The 27,697-nt window shown below is 48.6% G+C and overlaps 1 protein-coding gene across 5 annotated transcripts in view; it reads left to right on the top strand.

Annotated features, from left to right (window-relative positions):
* The window catches only part of ksr2 (kinase suppressor of ras 2), a 66,199-nt gene that overhangs the window by 19,408 nt on the left and 19,094 nt on the right, over positions 1-27,697 (top strand). For 3 of the 5 annotated variants that reach the window (XM_053870655.1, XM_053870656.1, XM_053870654.1), the window contains 8 exons: positions 12,226-12,398; positions 19,957-20,026; positions 21,173-21,256; positions 22,153-22,238; positions 22,710-22,900; positions 24,148-24,316; positions 24,380-24,421; positions 25,561-25,630. In XM_053870655.1, coding sequence (XP_053726630.1) covers positions 12,226-12,398; positions 19,957-20,026; positions 21,173-21,256; positions 22,153-22,238; positions 22,710-22,900; positions 24,148-24,316; positions 24,380-24,421; positions 25,561-25,630 — 885 coding nt within the window. The remainder of the gene's footprint in view (positions 1-12,225; positions 12,399-19,956; positions 20,027-21,172; positions 21,257-22,152; positions 22,239-22,709; positions 22,901-24,147; positions 24,317-24,379; positions 24,422-25,560; positions 25,631-27,697) is intronic. The other 2 variants (XM_053870659.1, XM_053870657.1) reach the window with 2 other exon arrangements.

Below are 27,697 nucleotides of genomic sequence, written 5' to 3'. Positions count from 1 at the left end.
GTGTCGGGCCTCTCTGTCTCGCTGAGACCTTCTCCTCCTCAGGCTTCTGGGACACAGTGCAGATTGGCTCCCGTGGCCAAGAATCTTGCCTCCTGATCAGAATGCAGGGACTGGGCTCGAGGGCGTTTCTAGTCAGACGAGACCAGGCGAGCTGAGTCATTTGCTAGCTGGTCTCAGTAGCTTGAGTGCTAACTGACTGCAGGTGTCCACCACAGCCCTCAGCTTCTGTCCTGTGTGTCCTCCCTTCCTGGATTCGGACCGCGAGCGCTCCGGCTGCTATCTCCTCTCATGCTGGAAGAAATATGGTAGAAGTTTGTCTACTATTTTCTCTCCCCTCGAACACCATGTACCTGCAGCCAACTCTCCTAATCCGTCTTATGAAGTTCTGCTCCAACTACGATGAGCCCAGAACCAGACGTCTCAGATGATAGCGCCGAGCCGTGGAGCCAGACAGCAGAGTGTGAAAGTCAGGTGCTGTTGCCATGACTACCTGAGGACTTATAAACTCTGATTTGAAAAGCGGGATTGAATCGGTGAGAGTGTTGACGCTTGAACTCGTTTGTCGGACGAGAAATCTTCTCTGTGTTAGAGGAAAGATAAGTTAAATACGTCTCATAATCATTTTACAAACAGCAACATTTGAAGTGGAAAATGAAGGTGGGCCTAAATCTGACCCCTGGTGTACACCACAGTTTGGGCTGTTGTATACTGCACTTTCACTCACAAGTTCCTCTCAAAGCTGGACCAGGCCTGGACACCTTGGTACCATTGATGATGACCCAACTCAGATGAGAAGTCATGCATGTGACACGCAGGGTGGGGTGTATCTGTGGGCCGGGAATGGGTCGGAATGCTTCCCTTCATTTCTTAAGATAGAAGCTGCTATTGAGCCAGTGTTTCCATCTTCTTTTCCCAAGTCAGTTTATCCATGTCGCATGAGTTGTAGATGATAAAGGCGTTGGATGAGAGGGACTAACTCTCCGCACCAAATGGATCTGGTCTTTTGGAAAGCTGGTGCAGGGTTCTTAGATGCTGAAGGCGACATCAATATAAAAGGTGAATCGTTCGGGCATTCTGCAGGAGAATTGCTTCCAGCTCCAGTAATGATATGAAGCCCTGCATTGTTCATAGCCTAAAGATGTGGCTGCAGTCGGATGAATTGCACGGGGGGGATAATGCCGTGTCTTCAAAGAGCCGCCGTGTGTAATCTTGTGGATGACGGATCAATACCGGACTCCCTGGATGTTGCCCAGAAATCCTGATCCGCCGACACGGCGGTGGTCGCATTAACAGGCCGACCTCTGACCTCCAGCAGCGCAGGAGACAGGGCCGGGCAGTTAAGTGTCCGGGACACAGCGTCACATTGTCACGGCTCCAAGACGAAGTGCGTCTGCGATTGGAACACAAGCTGCTGTTCTCCGAGCTCATCCATGTTAATGGAGGCTCGGCCGCCGGCGCATTAATGAGCGGCCCTCAGCCGCCACAAGCTGCCACTCCGCTCCTCATCCTGGCTTCCGTCACTCGTAATGAGCGCTCATCCTTGCCTCTGCCGAAATTGAAGTCATGATTATGAATTTATATGAGTGTTTAGGGGCAGCTGGAATCTTGGTGTCGAGTAAATAACCGGAGTGGTTCGGAAGCTGTTCTGGAGTGATGTCGTCGGAAGCCAGGCGGCTTGGAACCTCATTTCCTGAGCTGAAGATGTGTGAAACCTTCAGTCAGCCCAGGTAACTTTGGCTCGTGAACGTCACCTGGTTCTCACCTCCGCTGCTCTGGATGGTTTGTCACTCATGGCTTTCTGAGGTTTCACACGACAATGCAGTGATGAGTCCGCTGTAATGAGTAGCTGAGAGCTACCTCAGCAGCCCGGGATCCGTGACCTGGTCACTGTTGGAGCCCAGCACAGCTGTAGCTCTGAAGAATCCGGAGTCTGCGGATGAACAAACTCAAGTCATAGCTAAAAAGCAGAGGAAGGTTTTTACACTGAATTTTCATCTCATTCATTTTTATTTTTGTCACATTTTTAAAAGCGATTAATTTCCTTTTTTTTCCTTTTTTTAAAACCAGAACCAGTAAGTTCAAGGAACCTGTGACACTATTTTATGGAAAGCATAAATCTGCTAATAGCTCCGTGTAAGTTATGATTATTAAAGTAAAGCATCACAAAAAAATAATAAATATAAATATAAAATATAAAATAATATAAAAATATGTAGTGTATGATTGTTCCCTGAAGCTGAGTCCACATGACTGTAGTTAAAGAAACCCCAGGTGCACAAACCAAATATAAACAAAAATGTTGAATCAGGTACGTTACTTTAATGCTTCATATATTCATTAGGATCTCACCAGCTGAGTCGTCTCATTCACCGTCTCCTTGTGGCCCGAGCAGAGTCCCAGCTCCCCGGGGTGGGGATGCGGGGGGGACTCAGGATTCACACGACTGGCCGCCCATGTGGGAGTGGTTGGGTCGAACACGTCACAGTAAACAGCCTTGTTAGTACAGCAGCATGCAGCACTGCTGATGACTCACAACACAACCTCATGTGGTCAGAAACCCATCGTTCGCCACGCCTCCACACGCGCCATGACTAGCACTTACAGTACTGTGATGGACAGAAATTAGGAAACTAGATGAATCACACCATGTTTCTGTGGCAGTTGCGTGGACACGCCCCGCCCCATCCAACAATAACACACACACTAATAAGCATTTGACATGATCGCGACACGTGAGGGTGTTAGCGATGCTGTTACATCGAACCGTGACGTGTTCAGGGACTTTCTGCAGAAGCTGATCCTCACCCAAAGCTGCCTGAGAAGACGCTCCCCGTCGCTCCAGGTTGAGTGAAATGAAGTTTAGTATGAGTCCATGTCGGGCAGATGAGACCTGGACCATCCTCCTCCGTCTCTGTGATTTTATCTGTCAGGTTCCATATTGTCCGCGACCTTTCGTGCTGCTGTCGTTTACTGTCTGTCTCCAAGCCGCCACTTAACCTGCGCGCTCACGGCCAGAGTGCCGCTTCTGTAATACTGGGATTACCAAGCGGAAGGTTGAGTGATGCTTTCATTTCCACCAAAGTACACAGTGATTCGATCTGGAGAGACGAATGCTGCCGAGGGAGCCGCACGCTGGGCGCACAGTTTCCCCCACAAATCCAGTCCGGACTCCGAAACAGCATCTGACAGCAATAATGGAAGACGATAACACTTTTCACTGAGGCGTTTATTTTGGGGCCAAATCAAAATCTCCACTACTCCCCAAGTCAATCGTCTGACTTGTTTAATTAAGGAGTAATGAGTGTGTTGGGTCCGTGTCGCCTGAAACCGAGTCTGTGTCAGACTTCCCAGATCAAAAAATCAAGCCGAGTCCAAGTTTGGATCGCCCAGTTGTCCTGCCTACAGAGTCTAGTTTGGACTTCACCAACTGCATGAAAGTCTGGCCATGCCAGGGTCCACCTCATCTAGTTGGTGATTTCCCAGTTTACCAAGTTTGTTTCCGACTTCCCAGTTACCAGTCTGAGCTTCATAGTTTCACAACCTTTAGACCTTTTAGTTTATCAAGTCTACTGTGGACTTTACTGCGACCTCCTGGTTTTCCAAGTCAATGTCAAACTTCCTCTGTAACCTTGCACTTATCCAAGTCCAAGCTTATCTGACCTAGTTTGTCTGAACCTTCTCGAGTTAGAATGACGTGCTGACCACTATAGGCTGGTGAACTCTGGCTCCAACAGCACCAAGTTCATTTTCAGATTCCTATTTTACGGTTCTTTGGTTTGCTTTTTAGTTTGCTTCTTCACATTCTCGGGTCATTGCTGACTCATGAGGGCTGGCTTCGGCTGGCTCGGGTTCCGGCCCAGAGGAGTGAGTGGAGGTCTCTGTGGGGAGGGGATTCCGGACGGCTTTGATGCTGCACTGCGACCCACTTCAGATGAGAGCAGGTCCTTGAGGAAGGCAGGTGCACGAGGTTCCTCCCGGAGTCCGGGTTCTGGTGCTATCTGGTGGGCTCCTGTGAGGAATCTCCACAGGGAGGATGGAATGTCCTCGAGGGCGGACCATCACGAGGGCCGCCCTCTTTGAACCCACCAGGACTCTGAGGGCGCAGACTGCCATTGATGTGGTGCTCTGAAGAGAAAAGCGGCGCTGATAAGTTTTGCTGGCGTGGGATTGTGGAAGCGTGTCGCGCCCCCGGACAACTCCGGGGGGAGCTGCTCTCTGGAGATTGGATATGGGAGCGAGGACGAGCGAGCGAGCAGAAGTGTCCTCGGGAGAAGTGTTCATATCTCTGTTTATTTGGAGCGCGGTTATCTCCTGATAATCCTTCAGGATCAACCCGGAACGCTGGGAATTTTCTTCATGATCCGCTCCAGGAACTGTGTTCTTGCCATCCTGAAGATCCACCACAGAGAGCTGGGATCTAGCTCGGAGAGCATGAACCTTCAGCTGTGCCCGCAGGAGACACGACTGACCAACGTCTGCTGATGTCCTCACAAGAGTCTGACTGGAGCTTTGTTGTGAGTCAGAGACAGAATATAGCACCGGACAAAACTGGAAAAGCTAAAATGGAAGGCCAAAAAAAACCCTTGACCCCGGAAGGCAGGAAAACAGTGCCAACCACACAGCTGTTCTCATCCACACGATGCTGGGGGAGCTAAAGCTTCAGGTCTGACCCGGTCACCTGTCTCCTCGTATTCCCCCTGCAACAGCAACGTCTGACCTTCGATCCTCCTGTCTGACTGTCTCTTGCGTGGGTGTCACAACATGACCTCTCCCCGCACACTCGCCCGTCTCCCCTCAGAGACACGCACTCGCACCCACTGGGGCGGACCCATGACTCCAGACCCATCCGAGCTGATGTGAGCTACTAGCACCAGTGCTGTGAGAGACAGAACAGTCCGGAACACGTCACAGCGGCAGATTAAGCATTAGCTGCTGAGTGAACTTGCTGGACACATTCAACACACTTGCTCACACGCTAACATTAGTATTAGCATATGATGCTAGCTGGAGCCACATCTCCATCAGCTGGTGCTGCTAGCGACACGGACCTGCCAGGTGACACGGCACCAATGATTGGTTTGTGAAGAACCGCTCACCAGAGTTCTCCAGCTGACACTGCTGGTCAAGTGTGATCGAGTCTTTGCTGTTGACTTGTTAGTGTTGGCTTTTCTACTGAAGCATCTCGCCTGTTGTTGACAGAGGAGCTTTTTTTCTTATACTGCACTTTATTACTTTTACTTTTTAAAAACACAATCATTCATTTTACTTTGAAAACTTAGTGTTTGTATCAATTATTTTGTTTCATTAAACTTTTTTTTATATCTGTGATGTAACAGTTGGCTCAGTCCAACAGCAGCAGTTACATCACAGTGGGTGTTTTTAACTTGTCAGGCAAAGTGTGTGTGTTTGTGTCTCTATCCTTGTGGGAACCTCTCATTGCCATAGTCCTTTCCCCAGCCTCTCCCTCTAAACCTAACCATCCAAAACACATGGCTAACTTTAACCAGAACTCCAGTTATAATGACTCAGTTATTTTGAAGTTTAAACCTCAAATTGTTTATCTTTAACTGGGGACACCAAATTTTGTCCCCAACCTTCGGGTTTAACAGCGAGTGAAGGAAGTGTGGAGATGGACAGAGGGGTCTCTGAGAGCTGAGCCAGAAGACAAAACTCTCCTCTGACCGGTGGGTTTCTTCTCTCACCAGCTTTGGAGTGACCCAGAGAACAAGATCACTCATTTGACCTGGGAACACTTTGAATTCCCCCAGAACTGCTTTCCTGGGGTTTGGCCCACTGTCTGTCGCTGGTTCTGTGCCAGTGGGAGGAGTCATCCGATTGAGTCAGAGCGTTGAATGAGGTCCTGGCTTCGTCTGTCCCTGGGTTAGTTTCGGTTCTGCCGGGTGTGACTTGTCTTACCTCAGTCCCCTGCTCAGATCAGTCTCAGCTCCTCTCTTTTCTCACCCAACTGTGTCGGAGCCGACGACTCTCCGACTCCATTTGCATAGAAAGCAGCAGGAAGCTTCGGCGTCTGTGTCGCCGGGGTGCGCGAGTGAAAAGCTGCGAGCGGTGGACGGACTCAGGCGTTAATTAGACGGCGCTCCTGCATTAATGCGGCGATGCGCCAGGTGGGAACGGAGGAAGAGCCCACTAATTGGGAAGAAAGCGGTTCAGCTCTCAGCTGGCTCTAATAAAAAGCTCTCTTGATGTGTCGGAAAAGTGTCGGAATTGAAGAATCGCTGCTCTCGTTTGCCCCGGATCACATGGAGATTTTACTGGAAGGTGTCCCTGCAATTAGTGAACCTGCGAGGATATGCAGCTGGGGGCGTGTGACAGGTGGGGGGCGGGTCCCCCTCCTGCCTTCCTTTAAAAAGAGCGTGGATCCACCTGCTTCGGTTTTTCACCCGCGTACGGTCCTCCGTTCATCCTGTTGCTCCGTCTGTAGCTGCATTACCAGTTCATCAGGGAGTCCCAGACTTTCACAAGGAGTCAAGCCCGACTCACCTGAACCCGACTGCGGATGACTCGTATCTCCAAACTCGACACTTTGCGCTCAAATCCATTCGTCAGCGACTGAAACATGAAGTCTGAGACTTGCTTTTGTTGTCTGACCTGATCCCCTCTTGCCCCTGGGTCTCCTCCTGTTGAACTTGGGAGTCCTGGTGATGGAAACAACTGACTATAGTCCTATTACTTGCCCCACTTTCTTCAGTGCCAGGCCAACGACTGGGGTCCAGGGGTCCAACAGGTCAGACACCATCTGAGTCCACCTCCTGCAATGCACCAGGGCTCCTGAGTTTCCCGTCCAACCAACAAGCCGAAATGTCATGGCGTATTGTGAGATTGGACTGCAGTGGACCGTGGGTTTTGTGTCATGTGATCTGCGCTGAGCCTCCCTCGTGTCTCTAGTCCCTCAGGAGTTGCGGCTCCATTTTGGACCCAAAGAATGTGGTATAAAAAGTTAGGCAAACTTCGCTGCTCCCGGGACTCGGGAGCCAAACACGGCGCTTCAATGATGATTCATAACTACTGTCGCTAATTAGACTTGTGATTTCCTCAGAATCCTCAAAGTCAAACTAAACTTTCCACGTCGAGTGGCTCCCGGGAGGAACTGATGAGTCATCATGTTTGTGTGTCTGCTGACGTGTGAAGGTTGACTTTCGTCTTCACCAAAATAATGGAGCCAAACAGTCGCTCCGTCAAACGCCGTCTCCCTCGGCGATGAGGTTGAAATATTATTTTTATGTCGACGATCTCAGAGCGACCTAACATCACGACTGTTGACTCCGACGAGTCGCCTCGACGCGTTTGTCTCATTCAACTCTTCTCCCGTCTGTGAATAGAAGCTGGAGCGACAACGGCGTTTTCAAAACTTAAATCGGGAATCCTCCTGCCCTCCTTTCCTTCCATTCACAGTCCCGCCGTGATGGAGTCGTTTGAAGCGAGGAGAAAGGCGCGCGGCGCCTGAATGCTTCAATTCAGCCTCCAACAGCCTAAAGTGGGCTGAACGGAATCGCTGACAAAAGCTCTGTGACGGAGACGTGATAACCTGCGCGCCGCTTCCTCGTCGGAGGGGGTGAAGTGGCGAATGGTTGACACGTTTAATTGCGTGACTTGGGGAGGAAAACTTCCAGAAGCATTCAACACTTAATGAGCGTTACTTTTCATGCTAAGTGTGAATCTGCTTTTTAAAGTCTTTTGATGCTTTTCTTTCCACGTCCTGTCAGTCACCTGGTGGCATTCCGGGGATGACTTTCTCCCACATCCCCCTTCGTGTCGACTCGCTGCCTCCTTTGTCTGGCTCTGCTTCTTCACCTGCACCGTCTGTTGTTTCTGTTGCCACTGTGTGCGTTTGATGCAGCGAGCCTGAGTTTCTCTGAGCTCTCAGGAAGAAGGTTGTGGGTTTGAATCCCCTGGATCTTGGCTGGTCTTCTGGCAGATCTAGAAATGACCAGCTCAGTTGAGCATTCTGAAAGAAAGGCAGCTGAACTAGTCTTTCAAAACAAGACTGTTTAGAAGCTACTGCTCTGATGGAGGGCGGAGGGCGGGCAGAAGGGAGGACGACACACAGATTCACCCAACGATAAGTCCAGTAATGAGAACCAGGGGTCCGGTGTGGAGCACAGGACAAACACAGGAGACACTGAGGGTAGAGGAAAACCTTTTCACACTTCTGCTGTTATGCTCACGCTTACATGATAAACCAAGTATAGAAATGGATGTGGATCTCCGAACATCACGAGACTCAATGCATCTCACTCTGGTGTAGAAGGTGCTGCACACTTCATCAGCAGGTGGCGCTACCACTTTTCCCCACCTTTCTGTTGAAATGTTTTACGTTTTTTTAGTTGTAGCTGGCCCGAATGGGTGAAAAGCCTGGAGTACGCAAGCATGGCGAAGGCGAGGAATGACCAGGGAGTCCGCGCTTCACTTAAGGCTAATAGTCAATGGTGCGCTGTGTTTTGGCGAGCTATTCCTCAGTGAAGTGAAACTTATGGGGTTAGAAACATTGTTAGAGCTGTCAATAGATTATTGTTATTATTATTATTATTGGCCACTTTGGTGTTACATTTAGAACAGATACAAAACGTGTGATGAAATGAACAATAATCGCGAGTTAACTCAGCTTTATTGCGATTAACTGATATCGAACCTTTAAATCTATTGACTTGTAGAAACAAAAAAAAACAATCCATGTTAATTCTGCGAGCTGATGACCTGAAGTTCCAGTGGATGTTATTGAAAACATGTCATGCCTGAGGTTCCGTCAGCTCGGAGAAATGCTTGTTGCGATCAGAGCAGCAGATAGGGGGAGAGTCTGCAGTTAAATAATCCAAATACATGACTCACGCTGCCACTCTTGGAACAGAGAGGTTAGAAACCGGAGTGAAGTCCCAGATTCTTGTCTTGACAACATCTAAGCTACTTTTAGAGCTGACGTAGAATGTGTGGTTAATCTGCCATTAGTTTTAATTCATTATGTCAACCACTTTTCAATTTAGTCTTAGTCTTGTGTCAGAGTTAATTCTTAGTCACATTCAATTATTCATGTCATTTTTGTTTGTCATGTGACTAAAAGTCACAATAATATAGTCGACTTTTAGTCAAACACTGTGTTTAATGTTTTATTCAAAACATTTCAGTCATTCTCTTCATTCCAGAGATGCTCATCATTTATTGTTGAATGGTGTTCCGCTGCTAAAATATTGAATAAACATCTGGAATTATTAGCATCTTGAATCAACTGAATGAATGAATCTCAATGCAACTCTGCAGTTATTGTTTGTTAGCTCAACATGCATTTATAAAATAATACAGCTTATGTTTTATATTCAGTTTTTATATTCACCAACAGGTTCAGAAAAAAATCTTTCCGTCTGGGTTTCCGTCTGAATAGTTTGAACACCCTCAAATAGATAAATAGAAGGGAAATGGAAGGCAGCCAATTAGGAAGTGAAGTTTTTACAATTATTTAATCAGTGACAACAGCAACAGTAGTTTTTAATCATGAAATACAAATCTCGCTCCAGTCTGCAGCCGACCTCACCCAGTCCGTCTCTTCATTTGCTCGGCAAGGTAGTTCTTTCTTTCAGATTGTGCCGTGAAATAAACCTGAAATGGCAGAGCTGTCTCCACCGATCGCGGTAATCCTCCTGCATAACTGGAGGATGCCTCCACATGTTCCGCTTTGTCTTGTGTAGTCAACAACGAGGAGGGAGTTTTTGTTTATTGTTTCTTGCAAAACGTTTTAGTCTTGTTTTTATTCGTCATCTATGACGATGATTCACTCAGTTTTCATCAGTGTTATAATACCGTAGGTCGCGTCTCGTCATCGTCTTGCTTTCGCCTTGGGAAAAAGGGCCATTGACGAAAATATTTCGTCTTGTCTGAGGAAATGAACTGTATCTGCCATTTTCGCCCCCGTAAACTGAGTTTTAGTGCGATTAATTGAGATTAAAATTTTAATCTATTGACAGCACCTGACACTCTGTTGGATTTGTTTGGAACAATACTCAACGGGCAGCGTGGGGCCTGTTAAAAATGCATCAATACTAACTGAATTCTGAGTGGAACCTTTTTATTCAGGTCTCCATTTTCCTCTGATAGTCTTATTTATTTGTGAAAAGTCTTTTCATGATCATGAGAATTCATGCACCAAATAAAAATCATGTGAAGAAAACTAAAGTACCTTTATGCCTTGGTTCCATGGTTTAACAACTGTGATGTCACCAAGATGCTGCTGATCTGTGTTGAGAATCTCTCTACTTAAAAGGTGTTTAAAGTGAAATGCTTGAGCATGTGATGCCATGCTGAGTGACATGTGGGGGTTACAATGTTTTAATTACAGTCTCCTCCGTCTGTCTTCTGACGTGACGGCCCCTCACAAGAGACGCAGCACTTACTGTGGCCCCTCAGGAAAGGCAATCGCTAGAGCCTCGCGTGTGATTCAACAACAACAACTAATAAATAAACCCAAAAAATCATATGCCTGCTTCAGTGTTTTCAGAACTGAAGGAAGTGACTTGATGCTGGAGCGAGTCACAGGACCTGACTCCTGGCGCGGCTCCTGTAGACACGGCGGTCCTCGGTTTGATGCCTGCTTCATTATCTCTCCCCTGCTGCGCCGTGTTCACCAGACGTGTGAGTCATCTGTTGTCGGTTCCATCCCTGCAGCGCTGGTGCTCGCTCTCGGACCCAAACACCGGAGCCTGATTCAAGATAACCCCTGGCTGCCTGCTCGGCGTCTGTAGCCCCCACGAGTCAAAGGTGCTCGAACTTTGACCTCAAACTCGAAGTGACCTGAGAACTCTGTTTGATCTGGAGCATGTCAGTTCTGGAGGGGGATTCCTCCCGTCCCAGGTATCTGGACCAGATCGTCCAAACAAGCGACAAGTTCCAGCCCCAAAGGTGCTCCTCATCGTCAGTGACGGGAGAATCAGGTCATAGACTCCTTTGTCGAGACGTTCATTCATTCTTCAGCGACTCAGCCGAAGATGCGAACTGAACCTGTCGTTTCTCCTTCCTGTGAGACTCATGAGGCGTCAGTGTTGGAGACGCTGCCTTCAAACGACACTCTGAAGGTTCTGGTACCAGAGTGAAGATAGTGAGGGTTAGTTAGGCTCGGTCTGTGTCAGGCAGAGGCAGTTTTAGGGATCCAGGAGAGGTAACAGGATAAAGACTGTGGTTAGCACAGGCGAGAGTCAGTCTGTGTTCAACCAAGAGTAAGCTCTGCGAGGGTCACTCTCGATTTCTGCTGCTGCTTTCCCACTCTGTTCGCCTCTGACCTCCAACACAGCCTCACACGGACACAAGCTGCACACGTTTGCTGTGGACGGTCATGTGATCATCTTGGCGAGGAACTGAAGTCTGCCTCAGAATTATGGCCACATGATCTTTAAGATGCTTTGATTCCAAGTGTGGAGTTAGTTTTGGTGTTTCCACATTGTTGGAAGAGAAACTGACGACCGAAACGTAGTGTCACCACGCAACTCTCGTGTTTTTTCCGGGATGACTTCACCGTCAGCAAGCGCCCGTCCAGAGCGTCCGTGGGCCAGCTGCAGATGTGTGGGCCGATATCAGGAGTGGGAGGACAGACGCAGCATCATGACAGAGGAGGGAGCTGCAGATTTATCTGGCAGAGTTGCTGAAACTCAGCTGCTGACAGGTGGATTCAGACAGGGTCACAGGGAACCTGGGGAGTCGCCCGATTCAAAATGAAGCGAGCCCTCCTCCTGCTCCTCTGGGGTCAGCGGAGAGACGTCATCCCTCCGCCATGTTGCGGGCCCGCACCGGTCCAACACAGTGGCGCCATGAGACGGTCACTGCAGACACTTGGACATCATTCTGTTCAGAACCTGATTCAGAGATTGTGTGAACGTGGACTGCAGGAGAGGAGGAGACTCACATCTCAGTGTCAATCACACAGAGATAAAGCAGAAAGTTTTCAAGAACCACTTGTATTCAAACTCTTTAACTTCTGCTCCTGGAAATGAATGTTGTTGGACATTATCATGTTAGATCTGCACCTTCACTTGATTATATTTACTTTTGATTTATTTTATTTCTTCATGTTTAAACAGTGCTTTATTTTACTGTTTTGTAGACCTTGAACAGGTCTGAAAAAGTTGACAGGTGGAAGCCCTGGGTCGAGGCAGCACCACCGCTCTTCAGAATCAGCTCTTGTGTTGGCTGTCGGTCTCACTGTGCTTCATGTGTTTGCCTCCTCAGAGCCAAGAAGAAGACCAAGCCCCTGAACCTTAAGATCCACAGCAGCGTCGGTAGCTGTGAGAACCTGCCCACTCAGCGCTCGCCCGTCCACACCGAGCGAACCCTGCGCTCTTTCTTCTTCCCCTCCTTCATCCCGTCCACACCGCCGGTCCATGTGGAAACTCCGTCCGGAAGTAAGGCGCCCCCTGGTTTCTCTCCACAGCTGGGTTTTGTTTTTGTCCTCTCAGGCTCACACTGCAAAAAAGGGTACTTCAAATCTAAGATTTTAACACTATTTTCAAGCACAAAAGTACTTGGTTTTAGTGAAATTATCTGTCCATGCATTGAGATATTTTTTCCTTTTATGGTGAATGTGTGTAACCTAGAAATAAGCACCATATCCTCAATTCTGGATAATAAATACTTAAATGCTTACAAATATACATTACTTATATATTATAATATATATTACTTATAATGAGCCTCTGTATCAAGTCAAATTACTATAAATAATACTAAAATCAAGGGAAAATGCCTGGGTAGTTTAGGTAAAATAAAGTAAATCTGAAGCAAGTTTCCTCATCATTAAATAAGTGTTTCTCAAAAAACATATTGCAAAAAAAGGACATCAGAAAATAAGATAAAACACTCAAACTTAGATTAGCGTGATGTAACAGAGCACAGGTCCTCTCCATACATATGCTCCAAAGGTACGGTGCTAACTGTATTTGTAAGAAAGGGAAACATGAACACTCTACATATGAACAAGAACAAGACAGATACAAGACACATAATCTCAACCCTGCTCCTTTAATCCTTTGCTCCAGCAGTGGCCTGGATTGCTACAATGCTCTACATTGAAGCATAAAACATCTGGTTTTAAGATGGTGAAATCAATGACTGTTTGATGATGAGTTGTGGCAGTATCTCAATATACTTGCAACTAAGAGCAATAATAAACACTTGAATGAAGTTTTATTTTGATGTGACAGGGCCTTCAATGTAATAGATCTTTTTTTTTTGCCACATCTTAAGATTCCCTGTCTTTTGTAGGCAAAAAAGAGGTTAAGAAAAATAAAATAAATTATCTAACACTTCTAAATCTAAGTTTCTTTTATCTTGACAAGACCCACATAGTTTGCAGTGCAAACCCTGTCATTTCCAGGGCTGTTGGTGATGAACACCTGGAACAGACCTGCAATTTGAAAATACCATTTCACGTTCTGCAGCGCTCTGGAGTTAAGCGCAGAGTGTAGCCATTGTGTCAACAACAGGTCCTGCTTCACTTGTCACTTGTGTGAGTCCACCCACTGAAGGCTGGACTTGAACTTGAACCTCAGACTCTTGAGGGGTCACATGAGAGCGAAGACATGTTTCAGCCTTCAAGTGTGGAGGGTTGAGTGATGGAAAGTATGAGTGTGTGACATCATCACACGTGTGTCACTGTTTGGAGGCGGGGGTGGGAGGATTCTATCCCACAGTCTCGGGGGTCATCGGAGGTCAGCTGTTCTCAGGGACTCCTGTAGACGCGGACGTCACTACCACTGACGCTGTGGTGCTGCATGCAGCGCCTCTGAGTCGCCTGAATCTTCGTGACTCATGGGTTAATGTTCATGTTGAAGAGTTCCCTTTGATGAGCGTGAGCGAGTCGCCTGTGTGACTCGTGTTGGGAATCGTAACGAGTGGATGATCAGGTCTCAGTAATGACCGGATGGTGTGTGGCGGCTAATGCATTATGGGGAAGCCATTAGGGGGAGGAAGAGAAGAGAGGAAGAGGTGGGGGGGAGAGGGAGCCTCCAGCATCCATCACTGGCTCCCCTAAACGCTGTCGGGCTGAGGACCGTGTGAGGTGCGTTGTGAGGCGTGAGTGGGAATAACTATGAGGCCGGAGTAGCTCTGGCGTGAGAGTCAGAGGGCGGCGAGCGTGAGGCTCGCAGCTGTGCAAACCAACCCACACCCTTCCGGAGCTGGGCTTCATTATTCCAATGAAGGGGATTGATTTGGTCGTGAAGGAGTCGAACCTTCGAGATGGACCTCCGCTCAATTAGACGTTCATTAGTCAGCCTCCGCCGCTCCACGCCGTGACCTCGAAGTTCAGGGCGTTGTAAATAACGCAGGCGTGGATTGACTCCTGCCTGACCCCAAACATTGGTGGAAAACTTTGTGAGCGCACAGAGGAGCGTTGGCACGTTGATACCTGCTATTAGCTGAGAGACACACCTGTAACTGCTGCACACCTGCAGACACGCCAGCTGTGGAACATCAGAACAACTGGGCCTCGGTGTCATGAGAGCTTCTGCTGTGGAGGACGAGCTGAGGGGTTTGTGTCAAGTGGGTCAAGTGTTGGACGCAGGCTCACCAGAACTCAGACGATCCGATCCACTGTCCAAGTTGTCCACACGTGCCTCCTGTATTTCACACAAACCAGGCGCGCTTGAGAAGCATCTGAACATTGAGAAGGTTTTTATTCATCACGCTTGAAAAGTCTCCTCAGCTCTCAGGGAGTCCAGACTGAGCAGCTCTGGTTCTCTGATAAAGACGGGTGAGAGGAGAGCTTTGTCTCCTGGCTCAGCTCTTTCTCCTCCACAGTCCTCATCACTCTTCCTTCTGTCCATTCTTCCCTCACTGGTGAAGAAGACGGCTGAACTTCCCTCTCTGACTGAGGACCGTGAGAAACTGCGCCTCATTCCTGCTGCTGTCAACTTGGCTGTGAACTGTTGCTGTGTCAGTTGGAGGGGCTGGGTGGAGCCACGACCAAACATCATAGACCAGATATTGAGGCCTACGAGCCTCTCGCTTCACTTCCAAGCGTCGTGATGAAAGCAGTTTCTAACAATTGAAGATTATAGTTTTTACTCTGCTTAGTTTGAGGTCACTTTCACAGTCCTGTTGAGACTCAGGGGGCGCTCAACCCTCCGGCTGCGCTGATCCAGAGGGGGGTGTTCGGGACAGTAGGGCTCATCGGATCGACCTACTTCATGTGTCTGGTGGCGTCACCTTGGTGATGGCCAGCTGCGTCACACGTCTCCTAGCAACCGTGGACTCCCGAGAGGGCCTCCATAAATAATCCATCTGCGTAATCTGGTATAACCTGGTTAGGATAAAGGTGGCAGGAGAGGTGGGGACACCAGCCTCCCTGGGATTTGATCCCAACTGTCTGTGGCACCATGAGCTCAAGGTAACTGGGGTTGTTGTTTTATATGTGGAGTACTTTTGGTGTCCACCAGGGGGCTGACTCCAGGTCTGACGCTGATTCGCTGAGTAATACATTAATTTGTGTTTGTTCTGGGTTTTTCGTCATGGAGGGAGGTGACTCATTTGTGTGTGACTCCAGTGACTCCAGTGACTGAGTCAGTGAATTGGAAATGTTGCCGTCGAGTCCTACCAACCCAGGACCTCAGTTGTTTTTCATTTCCAGCTATCTGTATTTCAAATTCTTTTTTATTTTTCCATGAATTCTTCATTTTCTTCGTGAACTCTATTTTTCAAGTGGTTATCCAGTGACGAAAACTTGACCAGAGGACACCGGTTAATGGACAGGTCCTCTGAAGAGACTTATGGTTTCCTTCTTAGATGAGTTGAAACTTGTCGGACCCGGGGGTTGGCTGGGAGGACGTGGTGGTCCGTAAGGCCTCGGTTCGGCTGGATCTTCTTGTTGACTGAAGTTCAGTTGCCGTTCCTCAGAAGCTTGTCCTGGCAGTCGGTCCGTCTCTCTGACCTCACTTTGGTCAGCGTATCAGGCGGCAGGTGATCCCTGCAGCTGGGTCCAACAGCACGAATCCGGGCCGCAGACATCTGTTGAGAGACCATCTGTCTGGTGATGACCGTCCACCGTGGCTGTCATCGCTCCACAGCTCTGAAGCGCCGTGTGTTGATGTCGCCACGGCAACTGTCGTGGCTCATCTTGTAGCTTGTCCATCGAGTCACTGAGTGGGAGCCGTTCAGACACGAGCATTGCCGAGTCATTCGGATCAGGTCCCAGCCACTACTCCATCTGACTGGTGTTCGGGTGTGACCATGTGACCATCTGACCACCAACACACACTGTGACTTTAGTTAATCTTCGTTCTGGGGCTTTATTTTGTTTATTTGCTTTTTAGAGTGTTTTTTAACCTTTATTTCATGAGAGATTTTAATCTTTAATTTATCCTCAGTTTGGATCATTTTAGTGCTTAAATTTGTAAGTGGTTTCCTTGGTTTGTTTTTTTATTCAGAGATTAAATCACTCAGGTAATAAAGCTTCAAAAGCTACGGGAAAACACTGAAAAGTAAGTGTTTTCTGGCCTTTCACAGCTCAGTGAAAACGTTTCTTTCCCTCTTACGTTCTTCTTCAGAGCAAAGTGTTGCCCGGTGGCTGGTAGCGGTACTGCATTGGTGCGACCTCATGTCCTGACTCACGAGTTGAACGAGTCAGCAAAGTGTTGTGCAGAGAAAACAGTGGCGTCAGATGCAGAAATGTACTGTTCCAAAGATAGCCAGGTTGTGACCCGGACAACTGTTGGGTGGGTCATTCCAGTAAACCAGGAAGGCGTGTATGCTGCGGAAAACCTTGGCGTTGTTAGAGGAGATGAAGGAGGCTGCGGTGGTCTGGCGTCCAGCTTCGCTAAACCTCCATCTGGCTGCTCCTGCACAGGGACTCGGGAGCCTTGACTGTAGACCGTCTCGCACACACACACTCCAGCTCATCAGGACGTTCCGGCGAAATCATCCGGACTTTGCTCGAGTTATTTTTACACCTGTTGAGTCACAGCCGCTCTGCACTTGTTTGGTTGACCTGGAATATATACAAGTGGACTGTTTATGTTCTGCTACCTGAAAACACGTGGAGTTTTGAAATTGAAGTAATTAGACTATTAGTTAGTGATGAATTTGTATTTTATTATTTTGCTCTTCTGAATTGCATTCGTGTTGAGTCATGAGTTCCTCGCGCTTTATTGCATTTCTATTCACATATAATTCTTTAAATCTCTTTAATTTTCTTCTGTTTTGGTGTGTATTTTTAGTCCTGCTGAAAAATATTTCTTTAGTTTCTTGATTTTAATTTTATTTAAGAATGAATTTTTTGGGTTTGAGCGTGTTGGTGGCTTGTGGGCGTGGCCTAAGTGAGTGGCAGCCTGTAAGTAAAGCTCCGCCTCCAACACAGCGTTTACTCTTCTGGTCTGCGCGCAACACAAATGTCAGTCGACGCCTGTCATTTCTCAGGCTCCCTGTCATCAGATGGACGTTTGGCCCCAAGTCCGGGAGCTTTTAGATAATGACGCGCGGCTCTGAAGAGACTCTGATGACAACAAGCGGAGGACGATAAACAGCCCTGACCGCCGCGCTGACAAGTCCAATCAAGCGCCTGTCGCCAACAAGGCCGACATGAAGCAGATGATGTCAGTTCCCCCTCTGTATTGAGTTATCAGCGTGATTGAGTGTAATTGAGCGATGTATCGGAGTGCGGAGGAAAGACACGAAGCCTCCAGGGAGACGGGAAGTGGAGGAGGGGGAGGAGCGGGGGTGGTGGGCCTCGTGGAGCCAGGAAATGTCGTACAGCAGCAGCTTCGTAGATGAGCTCTGACTCACGATCGCTCATGTCTCATGTTGTGGACGTGAAAGACGAACGTCGAGAAAATGAAGCAACCATGATTCTGATCTGACTCGTGTGACTCGAAGCCACCAAGAGTCCTCACCGCCTGGTACTCCTGTCCTCGGCCTGCAGGGCCCTGAAGTTTCGCTTCTCTCCTGCTGGCAGTTTGACATGTCAAGTCCAGGAAGGACAACTGTCTGGAGAGTTGTCGCCCCACACGTGACTCAGACTCCAGAAATGACTCGCTAGTTTGAAACACTCAGAGCAGTGTAAGTAAAGATTCACGAAGATGAAAATGAAAACCCACTCTTGCTGCTTTGAAAAAGAACCGACAGACATGACGGCGTTTCAGCGCCATTACTGAAAAGGTCAAGCAGATATACCAACCTGAACGGCAGCAAAACCTCAACTGAAAAACAGCAATGAAAACTCAAGGAAATCAATAGAGCTGGATTACTTGACCGTCATAGGAAAGGTCAGTTACAGAAACCGACCATCGGAGGTGGAGGGAAAGAGTGCACTGTAGAGAGAGAACGGTTGAGCCCAGCGAGTGAACACTGATGAGGAAGATACAGTTGCTGCAGCAGTTCAAAATGCAGCACTTACAAATTTAGAATTGAAATATTAATCCAAAAAATGTGGGGAAAAAAAGAGAAATATCCGAAACGTAAAATGAAGATGGGGAAAAAAGTAAAAAAAAAAAAAGCTGACAGGAGCCACAAAAATCCAACATAAAAGCAAATAATGTAAAATAATCTTTTGAGCTTCACAAAACTTCGAATACAAAGATGAATCCCATTAAATTTAAGGTCACAGAAAGACTGGATCCTTGGCAACTGCACCCTTCGTGTGTCACCTGACCGGGCTCGGAGGTTGCACAGTGTTTTGGTCGGCCCGTCGGGTCAGCGCGGTGGGCTGTGATTGCCCGTGTTTTTCCAGCCATCCTAAAAACCCGCTCGGCTGGCGTCCACGTTTGGGATGTAAATTGCTCCGCCTGCGTTTCAAACATCAACAACATCAGCCGCCTGCTCTTAATGCAAAACAGCGGCGCCATCAGGAGGCGCCGGCGCGGCTCCCAAATTTACCTCTTTTCAAGGAACATTTCAACGATGTAACATTTATGAGACGAATGGTGAAAGCACATATTTTAGCTCTTTAAACTATAAATATTCAAATGTGGCTAAAATAAACTCCACTTTTGCCTCTCAGATGGAAAAAACAGCAGTGCATTTAACTGCTTCCACTTTTTAAAAAGCTTAAAAAATTCAGCGCCGATCTGTTGCTCAGGTGGAAAGAAGGCGGAGAAGAGCAGTACGGGAGCTGAGTCAGCGGGCGGAGCCTCTCATCGCTCGGCCTCCATGTTCCTCCTCTCCTCTGAGAGAAGAAACATTTCAGTCAGTTCCGTCGCTGTCTTGCCTTGAGTCGTGGGGAATTTGAACTTTGCCGAAGTGCTTCTTCTCAAAGTCCTCTTTTAAATGTACAATCAATTTTTACGGTGCACGAATTCGTAACCGATGCTCTCTCTACTTTTATGAGTTAATTTCTTCTGTGTTTAAAAAAAAAATTAAATAAATAAAATCAGAAATCAGAAATATTTTTTGTTATTTTGAAAGGAATAATATTTTTGTCTCTTTAAAGGTGGCGTTTTCCGTGCCATTGACATTTGGCACTTGAAAATTAAGTTTTTTTTCATCACGGTGAAGTTGAACTTCTCTGCTTTAAAAAGTGCCCTGTGCGCCAGACCCCGCCCCCCCAACTGAAGCAAACCCCCTTTCTTCGTCGCTCATCTCCAGATCAATCAGTGCAAATCTGAGCCGCGACTCAATTCCCGAGTCATCAAAAGTTGACGTAATGAAGCCCAACTTTCCTGGCTATTTACACTTCTCCTCATTTCCATTTCCCTCGCCTGCCGTCCGTCCGGCAACTCAAATCGTTTCCGTCTTGAAAGTGGCAGAATTCTCCTGAAGAGCCTGAAAATTGCTTTTTTATTGCACGCCTGCGTCTCGGGAGTCGGCGACGGAGGGCCATTTGTGCGGCTCTTGTTTGGCTAAACGGCCCTTTAGCAAGGCCCAGCCGCTCTGGTCTGCTCTTTGGTCGACCCTGCGCCCGGCGCGTAATCCCAGGTCAGTTATGAAGAAACTGAGGTCCCAACTAATCACTCTCCTCCCTCTCCTCCACAGACACTCTCTCAGTGCCTCGCTGGTCGCCACAGATTCCCAGAAGAGACTTTGGAAACTCCATCAAACACAGGTGAGCTCTGAGGCTCTGACCCGTATCAGTAGCAGGACCGATATGGAGCTTGGTTTGGAGACCTCCAGGTGCCTCGGGGGCAGGAGTCAGGATTGTCATTGGTGGTCGGGAGTGCCAGCCCCTTATTCGGGTAACTTTACGCGACAAGGGTCTTGAAAACCTGCAACCTTAGAGAGCTTCTCCATGTAAGATAGGATGCTAGCTCCTGGTTCCGACTTGGCCGTCTCCAAGGCTGCAAGGACATCAGTGTGGTGGCACTGGGGACAGCAAAGGTGGATGGTAAATCACTCGCCTGGGAGCAGGCAGGGGCGTTAGACAGTTGCTAGAACCTCTGGCCCCGCTTGCCCCAATGCCAAGCCAAGCCTTGAGTGTGGAGATTGGTTTGAGGTTCACAGAGACCTTTGAGGGCACAAGTGGTGTCTTGCTGGATCCTTATTCCTGGAGCCCTTCAGGAGCTTCTATTGGGTCTGGGAAACCGTTCCTTGTGGGTTGGTGGGGTTGTCTTGCTTCTCGTCCAGTCTTTCTGGCTGGTGTTTCTACACAGACGCAGAAAGACAGCTTTCCAAATGATGGGTGCAATTTTCTCGTCATTTTGAAGTCCAAGCGACCGAAGCGCGCTGCGTCCTTTGATCTCGGCGGCATTTGCATATTTCCATTGTAGCTCTGCGACAGCAAACCAGATTTGACTGGAAGGTTAAGCGCCGTGAGTGGGATGCAGGAATCCGCTTCTAGGTGGCGTCGCTAAAAACACATCACGGAGCAGCGGCTGCTCGATTGAGGAAAATCTGCGACTTAATAGAGAGATTTGGATCCTGTCAGAGCGCATTAGTCACCTGCCATTAAGCCGCCGTCTCCACTGCTGGCATCAGTAAATACAGCCAACAGTCACATACGCGCCGGAGCCGCTCCGGCGGTCCGCGCCGGGATTGTTTGAGGAACGTTAATAGTTTCTCCCCCCGTCACTTTGTCCTGGCCCCTGTCCCGCCGCCGAACATCTGCGCATGATGTTTGCTCTCTTAGCGAGAGCCAAATTGAATCAGCTGGCGAGGAGCCGTCACACAAGTGTCGTTCATTATCCCGCAGGAGGAAGAGTCGTCTGGCTGAGCCACGTCGACGCCGATAACACTGATGTACTCTCTCACGCAGGTTCTCTACCAAGTACTGGATGTCGCAGACGTGCATCGTGTGCGGGAAGGGAATGTTGTTCGGACTCAAATGTAAAAACTGCAAGTAGGTATCCTGACGACTTGGTAACTCAGCCGCATCAGCTACCACGACTCACCGAGGCTCAAGTTACTGCTCAAGACGGACATGTTTCTGCTCTCACGACTGCTCAACTGCTTTCTGTGGATACTAGTGCTACTGTACAACCACTACTGCTTCTTACGACTTCTGCGTATCACTCTACAGCTACTACTACAGTACCTTCACCACTGATACTCCGGCCACCACTACACTCGTACAACTACTGACGCTACTCATTCTACCGCTTACTTCGACAGTACTGCTATTGATGCTTCTTCGTCCTTCGTTTGTCACTCTGATTATGTTCTAATACTTCATCTCCTCCTACGCATCATTGGTACTATTCTAGTACCATTGTCAGTTCTTCTCATCATCTTTTAACACTCATTAACACTAATTATAAGAACACTGGTGCCATCAGTACTACCATCACCAGCATCAGCTGCATAGTCACCAGTACTACCATCATCAGTTCTGCTCTCATTACTGCTTCCACACCTACTCCCATTACCATCACAGTACTTCCACTACAGTTCTCTCAACACCATCACAGTACTCCCATCACGATCATCATAGTACTCTCATCACCATCACAGTACTCCCATCAGAGTACTCTCATCGCCATCACAGTACTCTCATCACCATCACAGTACTCTCATCGCCATCACAGAACTCCCATTACAGTACTCCCATCGCCATCACAGTACTCCCATCAGAGTACTCCCAACACCATCACAGTACTCCCAACACCATCACAGTACTCCCATCACAGTACTCCCAACACCATCACAGTACTCTCATCATCATCACTGTACTCCCATCACCATCACAGTACACCCATCAGCAGCGTCAGTACTACAGCAGTGTTCTGGTCTCTGCAGGCTGAAGTGCCACAACAAATGCACCAAAGAAGCTCCGCCCTGTCACCTGCTGATCATCCAGCGAGGAGGACGAGAGTCTCTCAAAGGTCTTGTGACACGATCACTGTGGACCTGAACGTGTTGGTTAGCAGGATGTAAAAGGCGACAGCTGAGTTCATGGAGGAAGAGTGGGTTCCAAATGGCACGTTCGTGAAGAGAACTCTCCTGTGCTCCCAATGTTATTCAGTCAAAAGCAAGCGAGAAATGTTTGGAAAACACATCCAACTCAAAGGAATGAAGATAGTTGGAGTCAAGCAAAATCAATCATTCATGAAACCTACCTTGATAAGGAACTGATTATGTAAAAACATTATCTCTGGGATCTGAGGAAGTAAATATGAGATGGTGAAATCATAAACATGCATTTAAAAACAAAATGATGCTTTATTACTGAATTGTATTTGCATTAGTCTAAAATTGTTTGAGGTGTTTGAACATCAGAGGAGAACACCACACGCAGCACTGTTGACTGAGGTAGTAGAGAGTCCAGCAGTTCACAGTCTCTCTCACTTTTCTAGACCAACAAGGAACGACTCCAGGTACAACGCCGTCGCTCACTCGCTCGCTTCTCCCCGACCCACTCACCTTGGTCTCTCCAGTAGCTCGTCTGGTCCGGACCGAGTCGGTGCCCTGCGACATCAACAACCCGCTCAGGTACACGGACCTGCACATCAGCCAGACGCTCCCCAAGACCAACAAGATCAACAAGGTGAGTGCTGAGAGGTGTGTGTGGGGGGGGGATTTTAGGGGGGTGCTCGGTGTGACCCGGGTCCGAGTCCACTCCGGGACCGGAGGCCTGCAGCTGGAGACAAACTCAGAGGAGCCAGAGCAGAAACTCCACTGCAGAAGAGAGACGAGACAGAAGGGAAACACGTCTGGGTAGAGTGGAGACGAAAGGAAGTTAGAAAAATATTTAGGAGAAAAAAGGAACTTCAAATAAAAAATATAAATCCGTGGGGAAAAGACAGATGTGCTGAGAAAAGACACACAATAAATTACATTTTTTTACTGCAGAAAAAAAACCAAGACAAACATCCAAAACAAATCCTAATGGCTGAAAAATGAATCCCAAGAACAGAGAACGGAAGAAAACACAAAAAAAGCTGTATAATTAACACACACAACAAATATCTCATAAGAGGATTGAAAATAAATTGTGACCATCTTAGTTAGAATTTTGAAAAACTAATCTCAATAGCAGCAGTGAAGTGAGTGCTTGACGCACGCGGTGGTTGAGAAGAGGACCTGGCCCTCACCTCGACTCTGCTCCTCTGACGCTGCCTTGCTCAGAGCTCGAGCTTCGCGTCTCATGTCGTCGCGAGTCTGAGCGCCTGAACTTTCTAGCTTCAACCTGCTGCTGTCGCACGCTGATCAATACGAGGCGTGACGCATCAGTCACGGAGACGTTGAGCAATGCGCGGCGAGCAGATGCTGCTTTGATGGAACACTTGGGGCTGATGGATCACCGAGACGCTGACGAGACTCGGCGTGTCTCCGACGACCAGCAGAGAGAGGACGTTTAAGACTAGCTAGTAGGTTACTGATGATGAGCCGGCACTAAGTCGCAGGCCGCAGGTGAGGGAGGAAAGAATAAGCTATGGAGACATCGAAGAGAATTGGTTGGAATCGAGTCAATAAACCAAAACTCGGCTGCAGAAAAACAGAAACTGAAAAAAACTAACATGTTGTTTGTAATAAAATAATAAATAGATAACATGATTGTGAGATAAATAATAAATAACACAATTTTAGCAGAAAGGAATGAAGAGAAAATGAAAGCAGTACAAAAAATAAGCAAAGAAAAGGGAAGGAACTGAAAAACTCAAAGGAAAATGTCATAAAAGAAGAAAAGAAAAAGAAAGAAAGTGAAGCTGAAGCAGAATTCCATTGTGGGCAGTGAGCGCAGGTGAAATTAGCTCGGCTCCACAGCAGTCATGACTGGCCGTCTCTCACCAGGATCACATCGCCGTGCCCTACCAGCCTGACTCCAGCAGCAACCCGTCCTCCACCACGTCCTCCACGCCGTCCTCGCCAGCCCCGCCCCTCCCCAGCAGCGCCACGCCCCCATCACCTCTGCACCCGTCCCCACAGTCAGCACGGCAACAGAAGCAGTTCAACCTGACAGGTAGACGAGGAGCACAGATCTTGTCTTTGTTCCCCAGCTGACGTGTTGCGTGTGTCCCCGCAGCCTCCAGCTATTTCAAGTACAAGCAGCAGTTCATCTTTCCAGGTGAGTTCTCAAGCCATCAGCACAGGTGCTGCTGGGCAGAAAGTGGGCGGAGCCCTTCCTGTTTGCTTCATTTGTACTGACTTAGGGAGGCAGTAGAAAGTTTTAAATGCAGTGAGGAACGAAACAGAGCATGGAGACATGAACCAGTGGACATCCAGATGAAACTTCTGTAGAAGTACCTGCAAAAAAAAGAAAAAAAAGTAATGTATGCACCAAAAGTGTGCCCCTGACTTCCCCTCTGGGATGGAGCCACAGGTCCTGTGGTCTCACTCACATCACACCGCGGCTCATCCCTGAACTCTGAGTCGCTCCGTCACAGGGATCTCAGCGGCTTTGGCTCACACCTTCACAGAAAGCTGCGCCTTCGGTCCGGTAAATCTATGCTAACACCCATGTTGAAACAAAAAACAATCCCTGCGGTGGCGGTGCTGCCAGCCTCTAATGCACCCGACACAAAGGGACGGCGCCGGCGCTATTATGTGCCGGAGATTGGCATCGCAGGCAGAGAATGTCCGGGCTGTCAGTGCGGCATCACAACACACGCCGAGTGTGAATTACACCTGCTCTTTCTCCTCCTGTAATCCTCCGAACGTGGAGGCAGCCGCCATCAATTTCCAAGAAACATTTGATGTGCGAGAGGTAATTGACATCACCATCAGAGACATGAATGCTGACGGAGCTTCTCTCTCCTCCTTCCCTCACTGAGGGCCGCGTAGTTCATCCACTGGTTTTACTCTTCATGTCAGGAATCAGAAATGCAAGTCAGAGAGTGTCCACCTGGGGGTAGAGCTACAGGAGTCGCTGTGGCTCTGTAGATAGAGACCAAGCCAGTGAAGGAGTTCCTGGAAAGGACGCGTGCTGCTGAATAAGGATGAGCGGGTGGGGCAGCAATGTTTGAGGGCAGTGAGACAGGAGAGACATCAGGGATTGTTCGATTACTTCTGGTGATGGACAGAGAGGAGCCTCATGGACCATGATGTTTGCAGATGATATGGTGGTTGTGAAAGTGGGGAGGAGGGTGGAGAGCTCTAACAGTAATGGACAGTCATGAAGGGAAGTGTAGAAGAGAGTGCAGTGCAGGCGATATTAGTGTGTGTTTGGAATGAAGACTAAACTGATCTTGTCTTCTTGGTGCACAGATGTCGCTCCAGAGACTCCCCCCAGCCGAGCGCCACAAGTCATCCTGCACCCAGTTCTGTCGGAGCCCGGGTGAGTACGTCGTCCGACGCACCGCTTCCCCTCCCCCCCACCGCTGAGCCAAACTTACTGGAGCAGGGATATTTGGGTGACGATTCCGAGGCGAGGCCGACGTGACGGACGGCAGCGTGGCCTGGGCTTCACGCTACACTTGCCATGCCTGCTGCATTTGCGCTGAGCGACGGGCAGCGACCGGAAGAGGTGGAGGAGGGATGAGATGCCTCTCGACCCAGATGTTAATTAGATTAGGATCTGAATCCGTCACAGGCTGAGAGTGCTCCGGTCCAGATGTGAGGGATTGTGACCAAATCTGAAGAGCACACCGCCTTCCATCCTTCTCTCAAGTGTTTCAGGATGATGACGCAGAGCATCGGAATGGTGTTGTGTGGATGAATTACGAGCTTTTACTTGTGGAGGTCTCCTCTGAAATTACCAGCAGATGTGTCTTTTCTCTTCTGTGAGGCGGGAGAGAAGAGCAGGGTAATAATAGTGACTCCCAGAGCCTTCAGTTCACCGTCACTCCTCTCGACCTTCATCCTGGAATTCAGGGTCCACACTTCTGATGGGACCTCTGTCTCAGATACCAGAGGCTAGAGGCGGGGTCTCCAGTCCCACACACACCCATCACTGAAGCACCGAGAGGAAACACGCTCAGGGAGAGACACTCACTGGACACTGAAGCAGCACGAACCACTGCTCCTCCTAGAGCCAACAAGTTCAATCTAAGTGCAACGTCTGACTGGAAACCTCATCCAAGGTCAACAGAGAAATCAACTCTCCAGTGTGTTCTGGGTCTGGCCCGGGACCTCCTCTCTGAGAGCAATCTCCTCCGAGTCTCTTCTAGATGACTTAGAAAGCTCTTGTTCTTTGGTTCACTACAACGCTAGAGTCCATCTGAGCCAAAACCTGTGCTTTCACCAACCAGCTATTGCACTGACCCACCTGTCTTCCTGTACATGAGTGGCCTGTGTGTGTCCTTGAAGTCAGCCAACGTTAAACAATGTCCAGTCAAGCATTGCTCGCAAACAACACTCGATTTCTAAACTGAGGCGTGACTGTAGACAGCGTTACAGGACAATGCCTAGCAACTTAGCTGCTGTTGGTGGAGCGATGGACAGCTACACAAAACCCGTCTCAGATCCACGCCCGGGTGGGTGAAATGTTTTAAAGCATCCGATCGTCGATCCAGAGGAGAGAAACTGCTCAGTTGCTCTCCTGCTTCAGGCTCGTCCGAACAGGTGACCTGAACCAACAACTTCAAACAGCAGTCTGCTGGGACGGCGCCCCCTGTGGTGGGAGGAACAGTGACATGATTGATGTTCTCCAAAGCCAGCCAGCGAGTGAGTGGAAGACCAGGCCACGTGACGGACGCTGACCTCTGCCTCTCTGCTGCAATCGTCATCAGGATCTGGAGCGCTCTCAGGAGCGCTGAGTGCTTGTGTTGTTGGCTCTCAATCTGCCGTCGCGCTCGTCTTCTGTTCTGTCGCAGCTGTCAGCTCAGAGATAAAAACATATATTCAGAGAAAATAAAAAAAGCAGGTTGAATAGAAATGAGGTTTTAGTGCTGCAGTAATTACCATAACCATTATGATGTAAAGCGAAGATTATTGTGTCACTTCTCGCTCTGCGTTCAGATTGTGTTCGACAAAAACAGCTTTATCGGCAGCGTGGCACAACATCCGGACGCTTTCACCGCACAGGTGATCAGGCTAATCCGCTCTCGCCTGACAGTGGAAGATGTCTTCCTGCACTCGGACGTTAAGTGTAGACGACGGCCGAGGACGGAGAGGTGCAGGCGTCACTGCTTTTGGCTGCTGGTTGTAAGAAAGAAATGTGAGCCAGAAGACAAGCTCTCCACGGACCGCTGGGTTTCTCCTCTGATCTGTTGTTACCATTCGGAGTGAGCTGAAGACCGGCTTACTGATGGACTCAGAGACTTAGAGGAGAACCTCTGCTCCTCCAGGAAAGGAGCTTTGAGGCTGCGCAGGAATCTTGAGTTCAACTAGGAGGCAGACCCACTCCAGAGAGACGTCTGGATGTCTCTGCTTTGACTGCTGCCCCCATGACTTGTGGTCAAGA

This window comes from Synchiropus splendidus, chromosome 7 (genome assembly GCF_027744825.2).
Source record: "Synchiropus splendidus isolate RoL2022-P1 chromosome 7, RoL_Sspl_1.0, whole genome shotgun sequence".
NCBI lineage: Eukaryota > Metazoa > Chordata > Actinopteri > Syngnathiformes > Callionymidae > Synchiropus > Synchiropus splendidus.
Note: the sequence above shows the minus strand (reverse complement) of the source record. Positions and strands in the feature narration are given on the sequence as shown.